General features: G+C 44.4%; 1 protein-coding gene across 3 annotated transcripts in view; it reads left to right on the forward strand.

The window, feature by feature from the left end:
* The window catches only part of TRPS1 (transcriptional repressor GATA binding 1), a 516,171-nt gene that overhangs the window by 148,976 nt on the left and 339,309 nt on the right, over positions 1-27,886 (forward strand). For all 3 annotated transcript variants that reach the window (XM_085605073.1, XM_085605072.1, XM_085605074.1), the window contains exon 3: positions 6,961-8,087. In XM_085605073.1, the coding sequence (XP_085461199.1) occupies positions 6,961-8,087 (1,127 nt within the window). The remainder of the gene's footprint in view (positions 1-6,960; positions 8,088-27,886) is intronic.

The raw sequence follows: 27,886 nt of genomic DNA on the forward strand, positions 1-27,886 counted from the left end.
AGTCAATCTCAAAGGATTTTTTCTCTTAATCAACCAGTGCATTTTACAAACTTATTTCAGGAATCCTCGACTGAATTGAGCTATCTGCTTTATTTGATAACTTTTGTAACTGCCTTGTCTTTATCTACTTGTATTTCACATTACTGAATTATTATGGCTTTTAGATTTTATGTGTATCATTGAAGAGCAGTTCTCTCGTTTTTATAATTTCAAATACACCATTGGTTAGATTGCATAAAATGCCCAGGTGGTCTTAATTTGCACTAAAGAAATATTTTGCAAATTTACCCTACTCTACTGTAAGGGTGTGGTGGTATCTGATTCTAAACCCACAATTTCGCTGTTTCTTTGTCTACGCAGTTCTCTTATACTGTGTTCGCACTTTAAAACTATTGCATTGTCTGCATTATCTGAGACCTCACTTGGAGCTGCTGTTCTAACCTGTAGCTTCCAGTACATTTCTGACAAACCTGTATCAGCTATTGAACGAAGTGTGGTGTTTGTTTCTCAAAGGAGTTTAATCTGCCAAGCCTTTGCAGGTTATCGAGACTGTAATTGGAACTGGGAGGGCCACTCTTGTTGGTGTCCGCGCTTCCTGAGCACTGATATAGCCAGGATATTTATTTCTATCCTGAAAACGTATCTTTGTGGTATTTCTAAAAGAAAAGCCCTTTTCTGGCGCAGATGACGCTGGCTTTGAACCAGTTCAACAGCAGATCACGCTGTGACGTCGTAAAGCAGGTGTGGTGCACTCCTGGGAAGAGCCAGATCAAGTGTCTGCTATGACAACACTCATTTCAATAATGCTTGCCTTGGAAACCCTTACGTGTTTAATGCTGCTGTGTGATCGTTAATTACAAGAACGTGTGAGCGGAGCTGGCGCGCTCCTTTGTTGTGGCGAGCGCGCGATGGCGTGTGGTGTTCAGCCGGAAGTGGACGCATGTTGGGAGCTTGAATCTCGGTGCTGCCAGAGGACTGACACCTCTCAGGTGAAGGTGAGGGAAGTAAAAGGGCGCACGAGAGAGCCCGGTGCCTGTTAACGGGAGAAAGATCACTGCGCCACTGTTCCCCCGCCAAGCGCAGAGCTTTTCAAAACAGCACAATAAAATCTGGGAACATGAGCCTGCGCTGACCAGCTGTCAAAATGTGCCTATTTCGTTAATTAGGTAAACGTGTTTTAGGATAAAATTATACTCGAAATAATCCCATTCAGCAGGTTCCTGGCAAATCCGTGCTTTTTATTACAGTGTATGGCAATGTTATTGCCTGACGCAATGCCCTCGTGAGAACAGCTGGGCACGAGGTGTAATATTTTTCTTTTTGTACGTTATGAACTGTATTCTGTATTCTTGGAGGTGTCTGCCCTGACTGCATGCATTGCTTGTATTGTTCACGTTGTTGTAGTTTGCAGCTTCTGTTTGAGGAGAGAACACACTCCTCCGAATTGCGACACCGGTTCTGGTTGCGTGATTACACATGTTTGCCACTGTGCGCCAAACGTTCCTGGTAAATCTGTGAAACGGTAATTCGGAGGTTATATAACCCCACAAGAGGTACACCGGCCTTCTGTTGCCCAGGAACAGAGGCAACATTCTAGCACACCAGTGGTACCCAGCGTGTGACTCGTGAGCAACATGTAACTCGCAGCACCCTAAAATGTTGCTCACAAGTGGCTCATTGCCTCACTTTTATTTTTCTAGTGCGACACAGCATGAGCATTGTTCTCATGCAAAAGAGCACGCGGCGCCTCTCCAAATGCTGGTCTTCCAACGGCGATGCGCACGCTTGTTCCCCTCTGGTTTATCATGTTAGAAACACAAATGGAGCATCTAGTGAGTTTAAGGCCCAACTAGCCAGAACCAGCAAACCAGCATGCATTCTGCTAACCGTACACGATTAAGCGTGCGCTTTGTGTGAAGCACCATGTGCTGGCTGGTGCAGCATGGAAACTGAAGCATGCTAATTGGCCATTATGGAATTTGCAAACGTATGTATGGCTGCCAATAATGAAATCTGCAAAATGTGATGACTTGGGAATTATAGGGAAATTGTATCATGCTCCCTAGAGTACTAGGGAGTTTGGTAAATGTGCGTTCTGGAAATGTTATTGAAGCTCCAGGAGAATGCATTATGATGACTTGCGCCTTGAAAGTTGTACCTTCGTTGGTTTATATAGAGAGCCGCTCCAGCGCTTGTGATCCTCTGGCTAAACTGCTAATTTTGGACCAGGCTGGATTATAATCCTTGCCCTAGCACTGGAGCAGAAATCACCTGATGCTTGGCAAATACTGTACCCAAAATTGTAAATACATGTAAAATGTAATTTAATTGTAAATATGTGAAAATGTAATATCAATGTGCAATTCAAATGTTGAGAACCCGCAAGTGATGTGCATGATCTTATGTCTCAGTTTCTACTCAGCTGTGTCCATTCAGGATACATACCATACCACCCATTCATTTATACCCACTATGCTTTGACAAATGTCTTCAAGGCCAGCATCTTTTGCCACTAAATTAAGCAAACATTTATTGGAGAAGATCTCCACACTTTTATTGTATTATAGTATTTAATTTCTAACAAGTTTTTCCAATGTTACAGACAAAATGTAATTTAAAAAAAAGTATAATTTGAATCTAGATTTCCCCAAAAGACCTTTGTGGAGATTCAAATTTCTTTTGGTAAAGTGTTTTTGTATCCTTCCATGTTTTACCGAGTTACTGATTTATAGTGATTTAAAAGACATTCGTGGGCACTTAATTTCTCCAAAATTCCCTGTGAGGAGAGCTGTAAATATTCAAGGGCGACCAAATTTTGCATAATTGTTGCTGGACATATGTGCCTTAGAGATAGGGCTCCGGGTTTTATGGTATTTATTTTTTTAACATTTCTGTCTGTATTTATTTTTGGGCCATTTTATCTGTATTTATCCATATTTATTTTGTGCTTTGTGTATAAATGAAGTTGTAAAACTGTACATTTCCATATTTATTTAACTGATAGGCACGCACTCATACTTATCTGTCTCTTGTGATTTAGCTATTTAAGCTGCCACATATTAAGTAACAATACATCCACTATATGTTAGCATACCACAAACGTATGTTGACATATACCATTATTTAAAGAAATGTTATTCTTTTTTTAAATTTCCCATGCTGTCCATCTGCTCAGCTGTTGGGCTACAATTCATGAAAGGCAGCACAGAGAGCCACTTAAAACAAGCACAATTTTCTGTATTTATCCACATTTAAATATAAGTGCAGACAGAAAACACATTGTTTTCTGTCCGTATTTATCTGTAAAATCTGTAAAAACGGAAAACAAGGAGCCTTACTTATAGATTACAATTTGGTATTATCTTTCAAAAACAACTTTCACCACCTCTTTAATCAAATGTCGATTAGTGTTGCTGGCCTATACAGGGTTTTAAATTGCATTTTACCTCTAATTGTTTTAAGAAAATCGTCAGGGTGAACCTCAAAAATTCACTAAATTAACCTGAGCTCACCCCCCGTAGCTCTTCCACAGAGCAGACTGGGTTAAAATAGGGCAATGTGTACAGTATTTATGCAATGCCTAAACAGCAATAAAGTCAAAACACCAAACCATAAAAAACCCAAACTAAATTAACAAAATAGAGTACATTATTATAAAAAACAATGCAACCAAAAAACAAAAATCGATTAAGGGGAACCAAAGCTATACATTCTTAAAGTTTAGTTTAAGCAAACATATGCTAAAAAAAACAAGAAGCACCAATGATAGTCTATGAAAGTGGAAGACTGGAACTTAGATGTGATTTCAGGCTGACCCTCTGAAGGTCTTTGAAGTCCAAACAAAGGTCCAACACCAATATTTCAGGGTTTCAGGAGCAGCTCTTCTGGGTCACTTCTAGGTTCCCAGGATCAGCATTTTGGGGCCATGACTCCCTCCATCAGAGCCCACCAAGAGGGTCCATTGTAAGTACAGTTAATAGTGTTCAACTGATCATATCAGGGAAAAAAGCCTCTTGCAGCTTGTTGCGTCCCTGTAGCCTGTGCAGTGGGTCAGGTGCTTCAGTGGATTTCTCAGGTTACAGCATGTCCTGTAAGTGTCCTGAGGAGGGTTTTTTGGGGTGCCACCTTTATGATCTGTACTAGCCAGTGGGTGGTGGTGACTCCAAGCCCCTCCATAACCAAGGGGCTAAAAGTTCCCTTGGGTAAACGTACCCATGTTTTCAGAAATTCCAATGCCTCCTACTGCAAACAATCACACAGCGCACCTTACTTCTAAAATCCAAAATGGATGAAACTTTCCTCCCTTGAGAAGAGCTCTTGTGTCAACCAGGAGGTGATGCCAGGGAAATGAGTAGTCCCCTCACCTTTGTCCACTCCAACCTGGTGGTGGGTGTAGCTTTCCCTGCCACTGAGCTCTGAGCCAGCCTGACTGGTGCAAGCCTAGGGAACAAAGGCTTTCCCTTCTTCCAGTGACGGCCCGTGTAGGGCGTTTTACCGGGGCGGTGACATGGCGCAGGGGAGGGGCAGGGTGGGGGGTTGCAAAATGCGGCATACGGCCGAGTTCAGGCAAGTTCCGAAAAAAATTAATAAAACGAATTTCGGTGCGCGCGCTGCATCGCATTTGGCGATGCAGCGCGCGCAACAAAATTCGCTTTATGAATTTTTTTCGTAACTTACATGAACTCGGCCGTATGCTGCATTTTGCACAACCCCCCCACCCTGCCCCTCCTCTGCGCCACGTCACCGCCCCGGTAAAACGCCCTACACGGGCCGTCACTGCCTTCTTCAAGTCTCCTCTTACCTAAAATATGCATGGGCAGGCTTCACGTCTGCCCCTTTCAAGTTAATGGAGTTCTGGGGCCCACTCCAACTGTCCTTCCTGAGCTGATGGGGATCACATGTCCCACATCCAGCCCATCCTGTTACCAGCTCTAAGCCACTGTTCTGGTGTGTGAGCAGTTTTCAAACCAAATCAATGTCAAGCACTGGTTGGGCAGCTTGTAGATGGTTAATGCAAATTAGCCTCCAGGAGCTTTCGGCAGGGAAAAGGTAACGTCCTAAAAGTTACTTTTTGTAAACATTTATTAAAAATCCAACTTCACCAATTAATTGAATTTTTAATAAATATGAAACATACATTATTTGTATCTATTTCATTATGGACATCAAGGTGTACTAAGGAGTGACTTGTTAATTTTTAGAGGCAGGGAGCCCCCCCCCCAGTCACAATGGGTTATTTATTGTAACAGATTTGACAGCAGATTTGAGGCAGCTGTAATCAGGGTACCTATGGAAGACCTGAACCCTTGTATTACAGGGCCACTCCATGAATGGAAAAATAAATGCTGCATTTCACATTGCTACCGGAGGACAGTTCGCCAGTGCGTGAGCCATTCAAAGACTCAACGACCAACTGGATAGAGCAAGTGATTTCAAGTACAATTTAACAAACTGAGTTTTTTGCAAACAAAATCCCTTGTAGGCACCCTCATTGAATACATATTCTACAGGTGGCATTTATCTTTCAGGACCTGAGTGCATTTTCTATACCATATACTAGAGATTTGTGGGCAAGTTAAATATGTCAATCCGGAATAAGCCAAATGTACCATTTTAAAGGAAGCGCTTTGGCACTTTACTCCTGTTTAGCAGGGGTAAAGTGCACAGAGTTCTACATTCAACAAATATAGGGTTTAAAAGAAGGCAAAAAGTCTGGGGTGCCCATACAGAAAAAAAGTGGATCTGCTACACCTTTGGACTCAAGCCCCCACTCTAGCATTACTCGATGACAGCATCTCATGGGGTTAATTCTCACTCTTACACAGTTGGAATAATTCAGCATTCAGAACGCGTTTCTTTTGTTTAAAATATTGGCATATGTTTAGGTCTCGTCTGCATGAGCAAGCGCTAGTGCATTCACTCTCTAATGTGAGTTTCTTGTATTCTATAATGGGCTTGGAACCAACCCATTACATACCGTTTGGTTGAAGCGCTGTCACTCTTCTTTGCTGCCTTTTAATTGAGCAGTGCTTGCCATGCGTCACTACCTTTTCTTTCAGTGGCGCATGGACAAAGCACAGATTAAATACATTTAATAAGTTTCCTGTCACTGGCCATCTGCTGTTCGTACTGTGATTCAGTTACTATATCTTTTTTTTTTAATACAAAAAGTGTAATGACGTGGCAACACTGGCTGTGTCACAGCACTTTTGTGTTTACCTTCCCCCACCCACTACCCGCCCTGGTTCTTCTCCCCACCCTCCCATCCCTGTTTCGTCTCCACACACCCTACCATCTCTGATTCTTCTTTCCCCTCCACTTGTTCTCCCACCCCTGTACATTCGCCCCCTCCCACCCGCCCTCCAATGCCTGTTTTTCTGTTTGAAGCACAAGTTAGAAACAAAACAAGACCAATCTAGAAACTTTCAATGTAGATGAGCTGCTACTACTACAGGCTTCCTTTACATTTGCCTAATCATGGCATCAATTTATTTTCCCACGCCACCTAGAGATGTAACTGTTTTCTGCCAACAGGAAGATCATATTTGATTTAATGTATGACTTAATGAATGAACAGACTTGTTTAGAGCATATTTGTGAAACAAATGATACCAAACATGCTTTCATTCCTCTGAGGTTCTTGGCTAGGGTCCCTGAACTCCCTCTTCCTGCAGGTTCAGTTTCTTCTTTAACTCTTATGAAGATAGTTTTGAAATATGACCTACTAGTAGGGTTTTCTAGGTTGTGCTATCATCTGTGGTCATGTTCATCATTCCTACGCATAGGCTGATAGAACTACAGAGGTGTTACTACATTGTGCAGATGTATCCTAAAATTTGGCCTACAACGCTAGCCCTGCTAATGCACATTATAAACACTACGCCAATTGGAGGAAATGCTTTGCTTAATTTTTCAGAGAGTAAAAATCTAAATGCCCTCTCTTTTGTGTCATGTCCACAGGTTACATTGGGTGGAACGTTTATTGGAATTGGGCGTAAAACTCCAGATTGTCAAGGTAACACAAAGTACTTCCGCTGCAAATTCTGCAACTTTACATACATGGGAAACTCCTCGACGGAACTTGAGCAACACTTTATACAGACGCACCCAAACAAAATGAAGGCAGCCCACCCCTCTGAATTTGGTAAACCTTTGGAGAAGAGTTACAACAAATCCATCCCTTCCCCGCGATCCTGCGATACTGGAGATTCAGGCAAATGGCAGGACAAGATCACCGTCAGATCTACAGATGATATACCAGTTGGCTACTCTGTGCCTATTAAACCAATAGATTCTTCCAGGCAAAAGAATTCAGAAGAAACCAACTACTACTGGTGCAAGTTTTGCAGTTTCAGTTGTGAATCACCCAGCACCTTGAAACTCCTAGAACATTACAGCAAACAGCACAGAGGCTTACCGTCCGGGGGTCTTGCATCAGATTTTAATGACAAGCTGTCCAGGGGATCGGTCATTAATCAGCAAGATGTGGCCAAAATTGCTGATGGGGAGCTAACTCCAAAAACTGAGAAGGGCTTAAGCTTGTTAAAAAAGAAGGATTTCTCCAGTAAAGCAGTGGAGGATGGCATGGTGACAAGCTACAATTGTCAGTTTTGTGAGTTTAGGTATTCAAAAAGTCATGGACCAGAAGTAATAGTGGTGGGGCCACTTCTGCGCCATTACCAGCAGTACCACAATATTCACAAATGCACCATCAAGCACTGCCCATTCTGTCCCCGAGGCCTATGCAGCCCGGAAAAGCATCTTGGAGAAATCACCTATCCCTTCGCTTGCAGGAAAAGCAACTGTTCCCACTGTGCCCTCTTGCTGTTGCATCTGTCAGCTGGCGTGACAGGGAGCACAAGGGTCAAGCATCAGTGTGACCAGTGTCCATTCTCCTCCCCTGATGTAGATGTCCTCCTCCTTCACTATGACACGGCGCATGCAGCACAGGCCTCGGAGGTCAAACAGGAGGCACACCCCTTGCAAGTATCTGACGGTCATCAAGCCATCCACGAAAGCAAAGAATTTTCATGTAACAAGTGTGATTTTGTTACACAGGTGGAAGAAGAGATATCCAGACACTACAGGTAAGAGGGTGGAGAAAAATCTAAATATAATGCCAACTTGGAATGTTATCATAATTGCATGATAAACCGAGATTTAGAAAAGCAAAGCATGCAGATGGTGGCTTAGGATGACTCTTCTCCCAAAAGTGATAAACTAACTTTTATTGCATATGTAAGTGGTCCGACAGGTAACAAATATGGAAACAGTGGACACAGCAACAAAAGCAACCCCTTCCCAACCACTCTATGTACTGCCACCAGTCCTTCGTGTTCCTTTTCAAGGCCCATTTTCCATTATTAGATGTTATGAGTTGGAGATACATGACTAGACGAATGGTGTTAAATATGGATGGCCTCTCTTATTTGCCACATTAGCTATGCAGGTCCTTATTCTAGAGTGGTCATTGTATGGGCCACCAACATCCATTCAGTTCGATCATCTCTGGCTGTATAGAGCATATAGCGCGCAAAATATAATATAAACAACAAATCCCGTTAGTCATTGCGCAGTGCCATATCCGTAATAAGTGCTCCATCAATGATAAATGTCTCAGATATTTTTTATTTTTGCTCTCAGCTTTCTCTCTTATTCTCCAAACGTTTCAGCACCATCATAAATAAAATCCCATGGTTTTTAAAACCACATAGAAGATACATAGAGTGAAGTTTGATTTCTTAACTATATGAGGGTCCTATGGTGCCACCTTCAAAAGTTGTGGTTTTACTGTTTTGGTCGCTGGGTGGGTTTAATTTGGATTAACCAAAAGTGTGTTGGTTATATCAGGTGTATCTATGGCAAGATACCTAGTGGTCATCGCCGGCATTTAGATAATGATAGAAAGTTCGGAACTCTATGCCTAGCTCAGTTGTCGGACTCTGACTGATGGTGATGGTTAGAGTGAAAAGTATTTCTTGGGTTTTCTCTTCCACTCTGAGGTAATAATATTCTTTTCTGTGCTGATGAAATGGGCTTTGATGCAGCTCATCCCTTTTCCTAGAAATACCACAATTCTCTCCGGAATGCTGCAAATGTATGCTTTGTTTCTGGATGCTGGCCTCCTTAGAACCCAGAATATAATCTTGTTCACTCTTCTTATTCCGGAGCCCTGCATCAACCTCTTCAGACTGCTCTTTCTTCTCTTTTGATCTTAGAACATATCGAAAGCACCCAACACAGAGATTCATTCATATTGTTGCAAAGATATTTCATTTCCTAATTTAAATTTTTTTGTAGAGCTCTTGCACCGCGATGGATTTTCTAGTTATGAGTTTCTAGCGGAACGTCAAACAAAATTAGTTCATAATTAGAGCGAATCCTAATAGCAAATAAATTGTGAAAATAAACCAATTTTCAACAACTTCCTTCATTTAAAATGGGTAGTGGTGGTTCATAAATAAAAGTTGGGGTCTTGGTAAAGTGCACATCGCTTTCAGTGCCTCACAAACCTGCATCAGAAGCCTGTGAAGGGATTTCAGGAGCGGAGTAGCTGGTGAAATTATGTATGAAGTCTAATGCAGCATTCTTGCTCATTGGGTCTATGTCAGTGACCCTTTGGTAAGATAAATGTACAGAATATTTTCATGGCTGATCTGGACCACACCTGTGTAGCCACAGCCATTGATCGGACTTGACGGCATGAATCTCCTCTAAATCCTAAGGCGCTATTTCGGTTTGAAAAAGCTGATGATTGTACATGCAGAATTATGGACGGATGGAGATAACTGAGCATCAGACTTAATCCCCAATTACCTTATCACTTACACTGGTTTGGGGCAAGGCCCCAAATCAGCTGGCCATAAAGCTGTGCCCAAGGAATCCTCTCTCCCACCTTCTCATCTTCATTCTATATAGATGTGTTTTGAGTCACGGACGGCCATCCAGGTTCTGACCTCTTCCGCGCATGTCTGAGATGTTGCCACTGTTACAACAAGGTAGCCACTGACACCCAAGACGTAGTGAGTCGCACTGTCAAGTTTAAGAAAGTAGATGCCATGGAAACCAGTTGGTGTGCACTAGTGGCTCAACCTGAACTTTGAAGACACTGACGGGACAGGCCTAATGCAAGGTACCAGCTTCACAAAGAACTTCAACTACGGAAAGACCAGCCAGTTTACATCTTAACTCTATCCTAGGCATTTCTGTTTGTATAACCTCACCCTAACACAAAATATATTTCCCTTCATGCTAGCCATTCTCTGTAATTTGGAACATGTAATTCGAAATGTTGATCGTTTTTCTAACGTCACAACAAAGATGTCCCAGCCACCAACTCCACTTTTTCACAGAAGTACTAGGCATCCACCCTGACTTGCACAATAGGTTTGTATCATTATGTAATTCATATTTTCCCCACCCTGTGCGGTTTCCATGAAGAGTCTCAATCAATTGCACTCCAAATAATCAATCAAATTGTGGTTCATTCTCTGTGATATCATTCTTGAATTTAAAGATGATTATTTTGTTAGGAAATTCTTCCTACTTTCATTGCTATTGATTGCCCTAAAATTATGCGTAAGCCATGTTCAGAGACGAAATCGATGAACATTGTTATTAATCTTCAAAAACAGTTCGCCATCTTGGCAGGCAGGGTATCATCAGTCAGAGATAAACAATTTTGATGCATACACATAGGTAAAATAACGTGTGACAATATTTTAGCCCATTCTAACGCCTTGTTACAGAGAGGGTTCAGTGGATTCTGCCCCATACTTGTGCCATATCGTTGGTATGTGTTTTAATTTTTCAGAGCAATGAATTACTAGCTATCCCCATTTAAGTTATCAGTTTTTGGAAAGAAACAAGTACTTAAAACTTTTTTATGAGAAAAAAGGAGGCTCTCTCAGTTACTTGCTAGTTAGTGCAAGAGAAATGTGCGCATTATCCCCGTCCCCTTAAAAGGAGTGAAATGCAGTGCAGGCACCACCACGGTTGTAGCTTTGTGGGTATTCAGAAACAATTGTGATGCATTCCTCACACCTTCCCAAACTGCTAAACTATAGCGTGAGGGATCCAGAGGTAAATTGTTTCGAAAGCACGTGAAAGCGCATGAATTGCCTCTATTTTATTACTGTATGTTTAGGAGCGGATAACATTTAATGGAATAACCTTTTCCATGGAAGGAAAGGGTAATAAAAAGATATTTTTGAAATAGTGCTGTTTTCTTCACCACGCACATACAGATTTATGCAAATCAAAAACTACCCACCTGCTTGTTTAAGGAAACTGGTCTATGGGTGAGTGTGGCTATTTGTTGTATGTGAGGCACAGCTGGGCTCCCGTGTTTGGGAAACCGTTTATGGCCAGATGATTTTACATTTCCTGCTTACAACATTTGAGATGATTGGTCTTTTTTTTATTCCTGCTTAAAGTGTCCACCGTTGCTGTTTTTTGGTTTTACTTTTACTATGGGTAAGTTGTTTATATGATAGACGTCTGTACATTTGACTTGTGTCTCTTTTTTGTTGTCAGATAATTTTTGACACATTTTTATTAGTGCTACAGTAATATGCAAAAGTCATTAAACGCCTTTTGCTTTCAAGCAAAGAAATGTTTGTCAGAAATTGTGCTTCTTATTTTGACAGGGATCAGTCTTCATTCGAATGGACTGATTTGGAATCGTGTCAATCGCGTCATGCCAACCCAAGGGCAAAGTTGGCCATTCCCACCATTTTGTTTGTACCACGCTCCGGCGTGCGCCCAGATCTATTGAAAGTTCCACCATGTGAAGTTGCTAATAATAGTCCTAGGGAAAGTGGCCGGATTTTCTATTAATATTTTTATGGATCCTACATCCATTTCTTTTTTTCATTATCCTCCTCCTCAGCCCCCTTATTTGATAAGTTTTTCTTTTTCAGGGCACGTGTCTGCATTTCACAGTCAAAAGCCTCGCCTAAAGCTGTTAATTATTACACACACACAGCTCTTTAGAATTCTCCAGAACACAACCTGCCCCACAAAATTGGAGCGAATCCAGAGGAACAACTCAATGCTTACATGTCTTAGACTGTCTGTTGAAATTGTAGCGACCTTCTTTGGTTTCAATTATAGCATTGAACTAAAATAATAATAATATTTTTTTTTCTTGTTTTTATGTTTTGGTAGCTTCCCAGCCTCAGCAATATCCTCAAAGTTTAAAATGTTAACATAAACGCAAAACAGTTGAGCAGTTAAATAAACATATAAACAAAACCACACCAGAATCTTCATAAGGACCACACTCCACGATATTTTGCTGTACAAAGTGAAAGACAGAATGAAGGGAATATTTTGAGAATTGCTATGGAATTTATAATAAAAGTATATCACTTAAGGCTAGCAAACTCACAACCACAATTCTCATGCAAAAAGGCCAAATTATTTTCAAGAAAATTGTGTTAATGATTTTGGTGGCCATCTCTTCACAGAATTTTTTTTGAATTTGTCAATGAATTGGGATGTCAAATTCAGATATAGAAAACACACTATTCGCTGTCAGCCATTCTGTATACATGTAATATTTTATTCATCCACAGATAGCATAAATTGTTTTAGTAGTTCAAGAATATTCGGTGAAAAGACGGCAGTCATGGTTGAATAGTTTAAACAATATCCAGTGCACTATTTGAGTGACATAACAGTAAAAATGAAACAAGCCTTATCAATGAATACATTCTATAAGGAGTTTGAACTATAAAAATTGTTACCAGCTATTTTATAAGTCTTAGCCCATGGGTGTTCCACATATGTCTGGTAAAGTGAACACAATGGTCTATTTTCATGATATTTTGTAAATATTGTGGGAAGGAGAGGGACTATCAGGGTAAATCCTCAGCAACTTGTATACCATAGACAATGGTGCCCAGTTGCAAAAAACCTAAGTAACCCAATGTCAGTTTTTTAAGGACGAAAGCCTTTAATCTACTCAGAGGTGGCATGCTTTATCGTAAGGCCCCACATTTGTGGAAAGGACCAACAATGTGGGCTTCTACCCTGACCAAACGAGTCGCTCTTGTGGGTGGAAAACAAGAAGTCCACTCCAGTGGACTTGGCGACCTCAATGATCTGGTGTGGGTGTGATGTTTGGATAATGTAGAGAGGGAAACTGTTTAAAGCTACCTCATGGCGGTGCAGAAAATGTTATTAAGGTCCCCAGTGGGTAGGACTAAAACTTTTTCGTGGAATAATTCAATACGTTTTAAAAAGACCAATATGTTTCAAACCTATTGGATGCCCAAAAATTAGGGGCCATGTACTTTTCTTCAGGACCTTCCCTCTCTAATTGTATCACCTAAGAAGGTGTTAAAATTCTTTTTTCTAAATGAGAGGCATGGATACTTAACCTAAGTCTCTATACGTCATGCTACGGTTTCCAGTAATGTATGGATTTGGTAACAACAGAAATAGCAAGCATTCCATAATGAGGACACTGTTATCAATTGGAAAAAAGAAGTGAGTGACACATTTTCACTGCAGACCCACACGTGATAATGAAAAATAATTGTTCACAACATGCATATACATAAATACATGTATTGATCCCAAGACGGGACGGGATTTAGCTTACCCTAGTTGGACTACGGTGATGCCTCCACTCTTTGTATCAGAACAGCAAGGCAGTTTAAAAATAGTCACATAGTCACACTATACAGATTAAATTAAATATATGATAAGTCATTTTGTAAATGTTTCCTCCTATTCAAAAAGATAATGTAATTGTGATTGTAAGAACTTTGATTATTATTTAGGAGCAACCCTTGTCCGGATGAACCCTAAAAATCACTAATTTAACCTGAGCAGCTCATCCGCTGGTGGCTATGACACAGAGCAGAGAGGCTTCAGTTGGGACAATGTCTAAAGTATTTATGCTTTGCCAAAACAGACATAAAGTCGAAATGCAAAACAATAAAATTCCCAAGCTGAACAAAATGATACCAAGCTAACAAAAATACAATAAGGGTAACTGGCGATATGATTTTTTAACAAGGTTTTAAGTAGGAATAGTGCCTAGAAGCCGCACGATGATAGCCAATATTCACTGTAAACCAGGGCCTAGGTACAAGTTGATGCTAACCGCGATGGAGTGCAGGTTGGATACACTGACCAGGGTTGTCCTGTTCGAAGATTTTACCTTCTGACTTTAGTCCTTTAAGTTCCAATCCACCATAGGAGTGCACTATTAGCCCCCTAGGACCTCAGGAGAGGCACTTAAAGACTCACAGGGTATCAGGTAGAGGCCAACAGCAGGGTCCACTGGAGGTCCAGTTGTCACTGATCACTCGAGCAGCTGACGGAATGGCCTCTTGTAGCTTGATGTATCCCTGAGGCTTGAGCAGGATGTCAGCCGTATAGCCCTTGGAGTCCACTTCTTTGTCCTGGGTACAAGACAGAGAAGGTCCAGTCCTTCAGGGCTCAACTCAGGTTGCATAGAGCAGATTCAGGCCCTCTTATGATGTGCCTCAGTTCCAGGAGTGTTTTGAAGTGGGTGCCTGGAGATGCCACATTTATGCCTGGCAAGAACTAATGTGTAGAAATGTCTCCTCGGTGTTTACTAACCAATGGGATAAAACTTCCCGGGGCCAATCCTACCCACTTTAGACATTTTCAAGATGGCAAAAGCCTTTGGCCACACTAAACCTAGGCTCTGAGGGATGGGTGTGTAAGGAGTGTACAACGGTAAACCTTGTGTCCTCCCACATCCAACACTGAAAATCTAGTCTGGGGCAGCAATGTGCCCACAATAAAGGCAGTGACAGAAGTCTGATAGAACAAAAGTAGGGTTTCCCAGCAACCAGACAGTGGATACACAAGAAGTGCTTTGCCATCCTGTTTCCCTTCCTTTCAAGTGTGCCCCAGTGTTATATGTAAAACCCACAAACAGAAGTATTTTAAGAAAAAGCAGAGTTCTTCAGAAATCAGCCATTGGATATGCATGATTTGTCTTGTCATTCTTTTCTCTGCCTTTCAACTGAGTTCTGCACAGTTGTATGTAAACACAACAGACCTCTCAAGGAGGGTTTGGCACTTAAGCTGAGTTTGACACTGTAATGTCAAAAAGGATGCTACCAGCCCTCACCCTGCATATTCGGTGAGGTTTCAGATGAGTTATGCCTGCCTATTCAGCTCAACCTAGTGTTTTCTCCTAGGGGGCATTTCAGGCTGGCATAAGTGTGCGAGCTTATGCCAATTTAGTCTCCAGGAACCACCGGCAGGTAAAAAGTTAACTTTCTCAAAGTTTGTTTTCTTAACATTTATTAAAAAAATAATTTAGCTAGTGTCTTAAATTTTAATAACTATTTATTAACTATTAAGATAGTATTTTAATTATTTTTGTTGCTAGTCTCATTTCTGAGATAGAGTATTAGGATTTTAATTGTACTCTGGTTTTCTACATAGGACAGCTAGGCCTGCCACAGTGAAAGATAGCTTTTGGGTGCTAGTCACTATTTACATGTAATTTCTCCATGTCCTACATTTAAATACCATGCATCCTGCGTTGTGGACTAGAAGGCCTACCCAGGGGTGACTTATTAACATTTAAAGCAGAAGTATTCACCTGTCAAAAGGATTTATTTTGATAGTTTGAATTGGAGTCAGGCTACACAATGTTTGCCTGAATCCATGTTTTCACTAGCACTGCACTAGATGGTACAGTAGTTGCTGTAGCCACTAGTGGCATTTAACTTCTAGGCCCTGGGTATAGCTTGTACCATATACTAATGACTTATAGGTAAGTTAAATATACCAATTATGAGTATGCCAATTTGACCATGTTTAAAGGGAAAGCACAGGTGCTTTACTACTGGTTAGCAGCGCTAAAGTGCATGCGGTTCCAATGCAAGAGAAAATATAGAGTCCAGCAAAAGGCAAAAGAAATACGGGATGATAACACAGAAAAGGAGGGTTACGTACATTGATTGTAGAAGTACAAAACTAATGCACGTTGCTTTGTTATAAACCCAGAAAACAAATTAAAAAAAGAAAAAGTGTTGGACCTGCGGCATAAACTTTAGGGTGAGATCAAATATTAGGGAGCAAATGAACTACATAACTACTAGCCAGTAAGATGCTCCTTCTGAGCTCTCTCTCACCTCCACATCTGTACAGATGTTTTTTATTGCTATGTATTTCTTCACATTGCTCACATTAGTGATTTGGATACTTGCAGTCCTCTCACTTTTATATTTCTAATCTATCCTTACAATGCTGCCCTAGATATTCATCAAGCAATTTGTTTTATACCCATATTTCCCAGTCTTCATTCTTTTTTATTACATGCTCACTTCCGTAGTCTCCCTTAGTCCACATAGGATTCCTAAACATGCCCTCATCTCTGAACCTGTTTTCTATTTCGAGGCTTTGCCTCATGTTTTTCATTCCTGTCTCTGACCTTCAATATACATTTCTCCCTACCATAGCAATGTCCTAACAGTTCCTTAGGCTTTTCACTCGCCATTTTAGATTAAATACTAGAACCCATGTCTTCTGAAAGCAACTTGTAAAAATGTTGTCTCCGTTTTATATCTGCTCCCTTGCGCAGCCAGTCCAGGCTGCGTCAGACATACTGTAATACCATAATTTCACCTTTTATCAATTGTAGCTAAATGGACCCTCAAACAACTGCCCAGTTTTGTCAGATATGCAAGGAAGGGACCCTCATAATTTTTCAGCATTCGTATGGATACTAAAGTACCTTGGTTTGGTTGTTGTGCTGTCTTTATTTTTAATGGAGACCTCTTGGTTTTCCTTTATTACGGACCTTTACACAGTGGCGGCTCCTCCTGGGAGCTGGGGGCGGTGGGGCGGGGAGGGCAATTTTGAAATGTGAGCTTTTCTTCAAGGGCCTGTCCATGCTGTTAATCATGATGGTGGGTCAAACGCTATGAACATTGACAAGATATGGGGCTAAAAAAGGAACACAGTTTCCTAATAATGCTTCACCAACTTCAGGTGTGCCCATGTTCCAGTAGTACAATGGTAATGTTTTTCCCTGCATAGCACATTATAATCAAACTGCCAGTGTACATTTATTACACACAAAAATATGGAAATATACTAGTTGCAAATTATTGTTTTCAACCAATAAAAAAAAAATGAGGCAAAACTGACACAGTTATAAAATATAAATATAGTTAAGCGCAGAAGAAAAAATAAAAAGTACCCCTAAACCCGGAGGCTTATCTAAAATATGTAAGGTTGCATGATATTACTTAATTGTATGTAAATATGAAGGAAGTTTAACATTTAGTTAGCACTACATACAAAATAAAAAAAGTTTGGTCAGTCAATTAAAGACCTATGCCCATGATGACATGCATAGTAACTGTTGTGTAAAATGAATGTCGACTCCAACGGATCCATGACAGCGGTAAACTATTTTACATACCAAGTTCCCAGGCATTGTCCAATGAGGCAGACAAAGCGCACTGTTTTATGTATTACTCCGCGAGTCAAAAGCGGTGGAATGTAAACCCAAACAGTGTTACTTTTTTCTCCCTGCAGTCTGTTTGGTAGGCTTGCTCTGATGAAGATGTCATATTCTTGCCACACATCTTTACAGAGTAGACACGCCGCAGCGGAAGGACGTGTGTAATCCGGTTTGAATGTGTCCACTTTCTGTAGAGCAAATCATTTGGGAGGTCCAAGGCGCTGTCTGCAAGAAACGTGGGAGTCAAGTTAGTAACTTCCTGCAATTTCTGACACCATATCAAGTTGCATGGAACATAATGACACACAGACAGCAGGAACTCATTATCCATGTTTATTCTAGCTGCACAGCACGGTAGACTGAGCTCCCACCCTCCATACCTCATCCTTCTCCCTTCCAGAGCATGAGGTCTCCCGGTTACCAGTACACTTAATAGACTTATAAAACTTTCCTCACATAGGACCCCTTTATAGGATATCAAACATTACATCCACTGGAAGAAATGTGCATAGAAGGAATATAAGTGTCCTGAACTATGACAAAAATGATTTTTTTTAAATGAACTCTCCATAATTCATATTTATTTTTTGGCATTTAAATTATTACAGTGATCTATTTCACAGAAGGATTCCTGACAGCCGTAAATAATTTTACTACTGTGCTATCCAATGCCACAAGAATTTAGAATGACACAATAGTAAACCCTGCATAAGGTGTGGAGAGGTGGGTAGTGGGTGGAAGAAGGTAGATCACCTCAAAACTTGCAGGAAATGTAGGAGAAGGTGTTTATCCATATGGAAAAATATTTCCCTGTGGAAATGGAAAAAAGGGAAATGGAAATCTGAGGAATATGTCGCATCAAATCCCAAATAGTATGCCTGAAAACCTGCGACTGATGTGGAATTTCAAGTGTGGTACTGGAAATATTTTTCAATGACAAAAAAAGTGTAAAAGTAACTTTAGGTAGAGTTGTAAACCTCTGCACCTACTTTTACTCTTTTTTGTTAGTCAGGCCCAATGTTCTCTTCTGACAAAGCAAATGATTTTTTCCCTTAAATTGTACAAAAATGTCACATAAACTGTTCCATGGTCATGACTCACAAGAGTGAGTCATGGCTGTGGACTTAACAGTGGTATTAAAGAGCATTTCTCTGCACATCTGCATATATGGTTTATTTCGTGCTATTCTTTCATATGAATAAGCATAGGTATTAAGAAGCCCCAGAGAAGTATCATTACATAGTCCTATCTTGTGAAGCAGCGATGAGCCACATGATCAGGGTCCAGAACACCCAGAAGATACAAAACCATGGGATCTGACCACTGCAGTATAATAATAAATGTCTCAATCCTATTGGGCCAAATGTATTATCACTGGCATGCCATATAATGTCACAAAGCCCCTTGATATATAATCCTATACACAGTCATGCCAAAGGCTCAGTGGTTTGTAAATGTCACCAGCATTTGGAGATAGAAAAATGTGAGCATATTCCACGTTACCCGCTGTGTATTTTGTATGTTACATGTTTATTTTGGGGCAGTTAGCACGAATTGAATGTTTTTCAAACAGGGGTATGTTTTCTTAGAACATAAAGTGAAATACAATGATTCAGTATGCTACTTAAAGGTCAGTACTTGGTAATGCATCTGGAGAAGGTGTCTTCAGACTGTACATAGACCATCCTTATAAAATACCTTTGTAATTGCTTACAAGCTTGATTTGAAGGGACCTTATAACTGTTATGTAGGTCCTAAAATCTAACTACACAGCCATTACGTCCTGACTTTTATGCCCATACATATTTGTCACATATATTCTGAACATTATTAGATTTTCTTAACTGACCCAATTTCTATTATAAGCACATCTTTTCTTATATGTCGATTCTGTCTCTTAAGACCAGCTCCCCTCATCCCATAAATGTTGAAGAAGTACTACATTGTGCATGGTAATGGAAAATTTGCTAAATCCCTATGCATTGAGGTCATCTACAAACTTCTACATTGCTCATTTATAAGTGCAAGTTGGGTACCTCACATCATGTTTCTTTCTAACCTCTATGGTTTTTAGATTTACACCATAGTTTTTTTTTTTTTTTTTTTTGAAAAGTTTTATTGAAATTAGACAAAACAAATAAGACAAAGGTAGCGGCTGTGTGAACAACAGAAATCAAATAAGGAGCCACATTGTGACACTTCCGGCTCTTAGATAAACAATACCATATCATCACTGCAATCGACAACAAGACCCCATCTATCAATCCATCATCAACATATGTCCGACCTGAACCAGGGGGATCTCTGACCAGTGGTCTGTCCCTAGGGTACCAAAGCCACCCCCCTCCCCTTCTCATAGCTCGGTCATGGAAAGAACGCCATGTAGTACACATCACCTGACCCCAGGAGCTAAATATCCCAGCGTCCGCACCCGCACATGACACTACATCTGCGTAACCTTGGCATGGCATGACCTACCCCACCCCAGTGGGAGCCATTCCGGGATTTGAGGATGGCGGGGTCGAGCCAGGTAAGCCTGCAATGTATGTTTTATATGGGCCCCAGATGTCCCCAGGACGCGCTATCGTGGGGAGGAGACTAGAGTAGATCTCGCTGTTCGTGCTACAGAAAGCCATGGCTGTAAGCCATGTCTTGGATGTCGGAGCTGTTTTCCTACCCCAGTGCCTTGCAATCTCCCTCTTGGCCAGCAGCAGCCCCAGAGAGGCCAGCCTACGGACATTCTTAGGGAAATTGACGGTATAACCCAACAGTGCGACCTCAGGAGTGGGAACCAGTGTAAGTCCGAGCATCTCTTCTAGGATCTTGTGAACCTGTGTCCAGAATGTCTGCAGTCTCGGACACGTCCAGGACATGTGTGCAAAATCGGCAGGTGGTGTAGCGCATTTCCAGCATGTGTGCGGCCTCGCGGGATCAATGGAATGGAGTCTGTCAGGGGTCATATACCAACGGCGCAGGAATTTATAGTGTATAAGTTTGTGACGACTGTTCAGTGATACCGTGTCGGTGACCTTGCAACACGCCATCCATTGCTCGTCCGTGATAGGTCTACCCAGGTCCGCCCCCCATTCCTCCCGCGCCCGATCGTCTGCACAGGGGACCCGAGCTGCGCACGCCTTGTACAGCTTGGAAACAATATGTGCCCCTGTATCGTTGTCAATCAGGGTGGTGAGGGGTTCGAAGGAAGCCGGCTCAAGGGGAAATCCCTTGATCTCCGCGCGCGCGGCGCAATATAGCCGGCGAAGAACCGGTCCATGAATGTAGCCTCACTGAATCGCGCGTCCTCCGACGCCGAGAAAAAGTGCCCACCCGGGTATAAGTCCCCGATCTTGGTGAGGTCGAATTTCCTTAACGTTCGTTGCACCAGTGCCTCATCTGTGCCCGGCAGCAACCCAGGGTTGGGTATCGGGAGGAACGAGGAGTACAGCAAAGGATGAGCCAAGTAGCGTGAGAGCCTGCTCCAAGCCCAGCTGGTGGTAGATACCGTTTGAATGTCCATCGGGTCTCTGGGGACACCTTTGGGCAACACCGCCGACAAGCGACCCGGGAGGACAAAGTCCGCCTCTGGGCGAAGGAATGGGATCCGAGCGTCAGGGTGATACCAGGCATAGGCATGTGCACACTGAGCGACTAGGTAGTATAGATATAAATCAGGCACTCCAAGGCCTCCTCGATCCTGTGGGAGTATGAGAGTCGCCCAGCGGATCCGGGGGCGCTTCCCACCCCAGACCAGTCTAATCAGGAGGGACCGCAGGGTGGAGAAAAAGGCTCGGGTAAGAGGAACAGGGATGTTGTTGAAAAGATACAAAAATTTAGGGAGCACTATCATTTTAAGAATGGCTATCCTAGCGGACATAGAGAGCGGGAGCCGCAGCCACCCATCTACCTGAGTCTCCAGTCGCGTAATCGCGTGGCCATAGTTTAGGCGGATAATTTCGTCCGTGTTCAAATGAATTTGTATGCCCAAGTACCGCACCGAGTCCGAGCACCATTCCAGAGGGAACTCACACTGCCATGGGGAGGTGCCACTAGTCAATGGAAAGATGATGGACTTATGCCAGTTTATGCCCAGGCCCGAGTGGCTACCGAAACGAAGGATCTCATGTATCAAGGGGGCAAGGTTGACCTGCGGCTCCCTGACATACAGGATTGTGTCATCGGCATAGAGGGAGGCCAGCAATGGGCCCGTCCGAAACTGGAGACCCCTGTGGAGGTGCCGCTCCTGGAAATGCCGAATCAGGGGGTCCATTGCTAAAATGAACAAGAGTGGTGAGAGCGGGCAACCCTGTCGCGTACCGCGCGTGAGCGAGAATGGGCGAGATAGCGTGCCGTTGATACGCAAACGGGCCGTAGGGCGGCTATAGAGGAGTCTAACAGTAGCCAGGAAGTTCGCAGGCATGCCCATGCGCTCCATGACGGAAAGAAAGAAAGGCCATTCTAAGGAATCGAACGCTTTTTCGGTATCTAGGAGGATCGCTGCGGCCGGCGTGGTCGGGTTGATTCTGTGCAGAACCGTGAAGAGCGTACGCAAATTCAGCGAGGTCGAGCGGCGGGGGACAAAGCCAGACTGTGCGGGCGATATAATGAATTCCATCAGTTGGGAAAGCCTGTTGGCCACTATTTTGGCCAAGATCTTATAGTCAGTGTTTAAGAGGGAGAGGGGCCTGTACGACCCACACAACGTCGGGTCCTTATTTGGCTTCGGGAGCAGCACAATGACTGCCTCACTCAGAGTAGGCGGGAGGGAGCCACGCTCCAACGCCTCCGCATACACCTCTATTAGCTTGGGCGCCAGCAGATCGGAAAAGGCCTTGTAAAAGTCAGCGGAGAAGCCATCAAGGCCCGGGGCAGAAGAGCCCCGAAGCACTTTGATCGCCCCCCGCACTTCCGCTACCGTTATAGGTTCCGCCATGAACTCCTGCATGCCCCTATCCAGGAACACCAGAGCGATTTCCGCTAGATAGGCCGCACGAGCGGCCGTGGAGTCACCCAGCTTGGTGGTATATAGATCAGTGTAGTAGGCCAGCAATTCGTCCCGGATCTCAGCGGGCGTCGTGCGGAGCGCATCATCCGTGCCCCGCACTTCGGCGATCAGGGACTTGCTGTATAGTGGTCGCAAGGCCTGCGCTAGTGTGCGCCCCGGCCTGTCCCCCTCTCCGTACCTACGCGCAACCTGGTATTTCCCCAGATAAAAGATCTCCCGGTCCGCGGCTTCCCGGAAGTCGGACAACAGGCGTAAGCGCCTGGCAAATACCTTGTCCGAAGGTGTTCGCTGTGCCTCAGTGTCTAGCGCATCTAGCTGTGTCTCCAGTTGTGTTATTGTTGCGCGCAATACTTTCAGGACCCCCGCATGCTTGGCTATGCAAACCCATCTGATGTATGCTTTGAACCCATCCCAGAGTACTGCCCACGAGTCCACCGAGCCTGTATTTATGCTGAAGTAGTCCTCTATGGCCTCGGAAACCTCGTGTACAAAAAGGTCATCTAATAACGCCCTCCCAGGGAAACGCCACTGCCGCTCAAAACCCTCCGGCCGAGGAACGTCTAAGCCAAGTAGGACCGGGGAATGGTCCGAGTACGTTCTCGGGAACGTCCTCAACGCGCGGAACCAGGGGGACAGGCCAGGGGAGAGGAGCCAGTAGTCAATTCTGGTCCAAGTATTGTGTTGTCCTGAAAAGTGTGTGTAGTCAGTAGTGTTCGGATTTCGCCTGCGCCATATATCAGTCAGCGAGAACCTACTGCAGAGGTCCAAGAACGCGCGCCGTGCCCTAGGCTTAGAATCTGTGGCCCCAGAGGTGCTATCCAGCCCCACATCCAGCAGCATGTTGAGGTCGCCCCCCAGCAGGACGCCGGTCGGCGCCAGGGTTACCAATTGGGCTGCAAGCGCATGGAAAAATTCCGGGGAATCGGTGTTGGGAGCATACACACAAACAAGAGTGACCGCATGGCCCATCAAAATCCCCTTTACAATACAGTAGCGCCCCTCCCTGTCCCCCAGAAACGTCTGGCACTGAAACGGGACTCTCTTATGGATCAGCACCGCAGTGCCTCTAGCGTAATTACTGAAAGTGGCAAAATATCGATGAGCGCCCCAGGAAGCTGCAAAGCGGGCGGTCATTGGATCGTGCAGATGAGTCTCTTGAAGAAAAGCAATGTCCATATGGTGCCGATTTAAGTAGTGCAGTATTTGTTTGCATTTACTCCGGTTGTTTAGGCCCCGGACATTCCAAGTCATTAACGATAGATTGAGAGGAGCTTCATTCAGACCTATATGGGCCATTGATGCCAGTCAGCAGGTGATGTGAGCAACAAAACCGGGATGTCACTGTGTATCAATAAAGTTCGTTCACACATAGCCATATCAGAGAAATCAAAATTGCTTACCCCTACCCCCCTCCCCCCACCCAGCCAAACCACGCAAACGTGAGGCAATCCCAATCCTGGAAAAAAAGAACATAGCTCTAGACAGTAATACCAAGTAAAACCAAGCAGTAAAAGACAGAGCATCGCAACCAAAAACGATCCCAACGGTTTCAACCAAAGGGGGGTGACAACGATCCGCAATCAACCCAGCGCTGCAGCACAAATAAACTCCAAATGTTAATACATCCCCAAATAGCCAAAGTCCAACAGTACAAAGTTAGGTGACGGGCGCCGCCTCAGCCGACACCGGCGGTCAAGAACAGGTCCTGGCTGCCCGCAGATCCACTACCAGGGGGAGACCATCCACCCTCATCCCCCCCCCCCCCCCCAGCGGGCCTCTGCGCAGCTTGTAGTTACGGCAGAAATCCTGCACCGCAGTGGGACTGTCAAATAGCCGAGCTCGGCCGTCAACCTCGACCCGAAGCCGGGCCGCATAGAGCATGCCATATTTGAGGCCCAAGTTCCGGAGCGCCGCCTTCACCCCCGCATACTTACGCCTGGCCTCCTGGACCACGGCAGTAAAGTCTGGGTAGAGGGAGAGTCTTGAGCCCTGCCAGGTAATCTCGCCCTTCTCTCTGGCAAGCCGCAAGGCAGTGTCGCGGTCCCGGAAGTTCATAATGCGAGCAATCAGCGGGCGAGGCGGGAGCCCCGGGTTAGGCCTCGGACCCAGGGAGCGGTGCGCACGCTCCACTACGAAGCCAGGAGTGAAGGATTCTCTCCCAAAGATGTCGGCCAACAGTTGTTCCACGAAAACATCAAGCCTGCCCGTGGCTGTGGATTCCGGAACCCCAATAATTCGCACATTATTGCGCCGACTGCGCGATTCCAAATCTTCGTTTTTGCTGGCCACTTCCTTCAATATGCGCTCCAGTCTGTCCACCCTTTTATCCTCCACTGCAGAGGCCTGGGCCTCGGCCTCTCCCAGACGCCTGTCGTGGGCCTGGATTTTGGCCCCCATAGTTTCCAAAGTCTTATCCAGGGTATCAAAGCGACCATCCAGGGCCCTGAAGCCGGCACGCATCTCCTGCAGCCAGTCCGGGGACGGGGCACGGGCCGTCGAGCCGCCGGTCGCTCCACCAGCCGGGTCCGGCATGTCAGGGCGGGTTTCCGCGGGCTGCTCAGATAGTTTTTTGAACTGCAGCGTTTTCTGTTTAGGGTCCTTGCGACCCATGCCCACAACCGCCAGACGGCTACCAGCCAGCCGTGTGAAGAGCAGGGGAGGCGCCGGTACGACGGAGCGTCAGTCCAATGGCGCAGGCCCAAACCTTAGCCAAGTTGCTCTGGACCCCGGGCGTTGTTGTGCCCACCGGGCACCGGACAGCACTCGACCTCACTGTGCAGTAGGCAAGGGCCACAACTCTATGGAGCCAGCAGGGTCCCAATGGAACATCCAGCGCACCAGCGCGATGTAGTCAGCAGCCGTGACTCGACGCCGCCGGAAGGGGCAAGGGAGGATCGCACAAACCAACCGCGGAGCACATGGTCAACCCAGGGAGGGCCCAAGGATCGAGGCAGAGACAACCCGGGTGCCAGGCCCAGCGCCGAGTCCCACCGCCCCCCCCCCCACCGCTAGCAGGCCGTCACGCCACCCCTCCCAGGCTCCCCGACCAAATTAGCCCGGGCCCCCGGGAGGAGACAACGAGCGAGGCCGCGCCCGGAGCGCAGGGCAAGAGCCGAGCGCCCGGTCGGCCTCCGGACCGCAACGGCACAGGGAGAGAAGCAGGCCCCCGCCAGACAGCACCGCGGTGCTCAATGCCCCCCCCTCTGAGCCCCCCGGGTACCTGTCTCTCGGCCGGCCGCCGTCCACGCACTCGCGACCCCAATCCCCGGATCAGCACGCCATCTTAGGCCTCAGGATAGTGAGGTCGGCGCCGGGCGTCCCCGTGGCTCGGGAGGTCCGTTCAGCATCCCAGCGCACTCCTGGGCCGCGGTAGGGTCAGCGGCGGTGTCTGGCGTCCCGCGCCCGCATCAGGAGGGCGAGGAAAGCAGAGTTTGCGCCGGGTCGATGGCGGAGCTTCAACGCCGCGCGGCCATCTTAGCCCGCGGCTTGGCCACGCCCCCCCCCAGATTTACACCATAGTTCAACTGTTGTGCTAGGACTTCCTGAATCATTTTCAAGACATCTGATTATTTTTCTGTGAAAAGGTTTATTCGAAGCCAATTTGAACCCATTAATTTCTAGAGATCGTTTAAAAAAGGTTTGGGTTGTGTAGATGGTACTGAACAATCACATACAAATATCTCCTAATTCCATCACCCACTTTTTCTTATTGTTCACATATTGGTGAACATAACTTAAAGAATCATAAAGTTAAAATGCTATCACAAAAGGTAATGTACCAACGTCAACCAGGGCCATGAATATAATAAAGAACCCTTCTCATTACTAGTAGGGCCCAATCACCAAATGATGCACCAGTGTCAAGTGGTTATAATGCCACCTGCCAAGTGCTAGCAAACTTTGTTTCAAAGATTTGGTGCGAACGAGAGTAAAATGCTGCTCCCCTACAATCATGCATTGGCAATCCTTTCTTACTACTTATATAGCAGACTGACTCGTTTTGTGCATGTGTTATATTGAACCTCTACACCCTAATGCTCAATTTTCTCTGCCTCTTCTAATGTTTTTTATGTTTTATGTGCTTTAACTTGACTCACCATTCCATCCTCATATTCGTTCTGTTGAGATGTAGGGCATGATTGATGAAATTGTGTAAAATTTTGTTTATTGGCATACAAATGCAGCTTCGATTGATTTGCTATTTCTATGCAGTTCTCAGATCTCACAGATGTATGCCTCCATGTCAGCCATCAATTTATGAATGCAAGTTTCTGGCTAAGTGTTAAATCCACAGTTGTAAGTTAGAGGACTGGTGTACATGTGTGTGTATTTGTGTTCTTTATTCCTCTGCATGGAAAACATTTCCAATCCAGTGAAAGCCTTTCTTTCGCTCCCAGACAAATAAACTGTGGTGTTTTTATCCCACCTTTCACCCAGACGGTATTGCCTAAGTGTACCTTTTCTAGATGCGGCATTAGGTGTGTAGTTATTGTAGGAAATGGACTGCAGATGTTAGTGAATACCCCAAAAGTTATGACTTTGCAGCTGTTCCCAACTTTTACAAGGTGTAATCCCCTGATTCTCCAGTGGGAATATCAATATTTCTGGGCGAATTCATAATTATAGGTATCTGACAGATGTTCTTCTGTTTCAAGTGCACATAATACCTGCTTTTATGCTTGACTGTATGTCAACAAATCGACCACAAACATATTTTGCTACAAAAATATTGTAGTCAGAATATCAACTACAAAAATATTGTGAAGATAAATCTACATAGCTAAGCATAGACATATTATCCTTAAATACTTTCTCAATCAGGACCATAATTTCTAGCATCACTCAAAATACATTTCTTCCTGTAGATTAAACAAAAATGATAGGCAGCATCAGTAGCCCTTTGCAGCCATCTATGAAACTTCCTGCGAGCATGAAGGGGCCCCTAAGGATAACAGGGGTGGTGTTGGTATTGTTGCATTCCATCTACACTTATATCTCCACTGCTCCCCTTCTCATAGATCCTTTTCTCACCGAGTTAGGCAGACAGCAGTTTGACTCTTCCAGGCTCTTCCAGCATCTTGTATGGCCGCAACCCAGCCCCGCACAATCCCATGTTACCACCATCCCTGGCATCTACTGATGACCGTAGCAGGTTGTAGCCTTCAATATCTCATTGTCCTGCTCTAGTCAGTCTAGTCTAGAGCCATTCTGCAGCAGGATATGGTCCTGCAACCAGGGGGTGTAATGCAACCCTTGGGGTGCAGGTGGCCCCTATCCAATCTAAAACCTATGGATATCTGCGAGATATGGGAGACTTCAGGGGCCCTCATCACATTCCGCATGAGGGCCCATCAGTGTGTGTTTTGATACTGCCTGTAACTGTGCTTATGTAATACAATAATCACATTCCTAAG

This window comes from Triturus cristatus, chromosome 5_1, assembly GCF_964204655.1.
Source record: "Triturus cristatus chromosome 5_1, aTriCri1.1, whole genome shotgun sequence".
Lineage (NCBI taxonomy): Eukaryota > Metazoa > Chordata > Amphibia > Caudata > Salamandridae > Triturus > Triturus cristatus.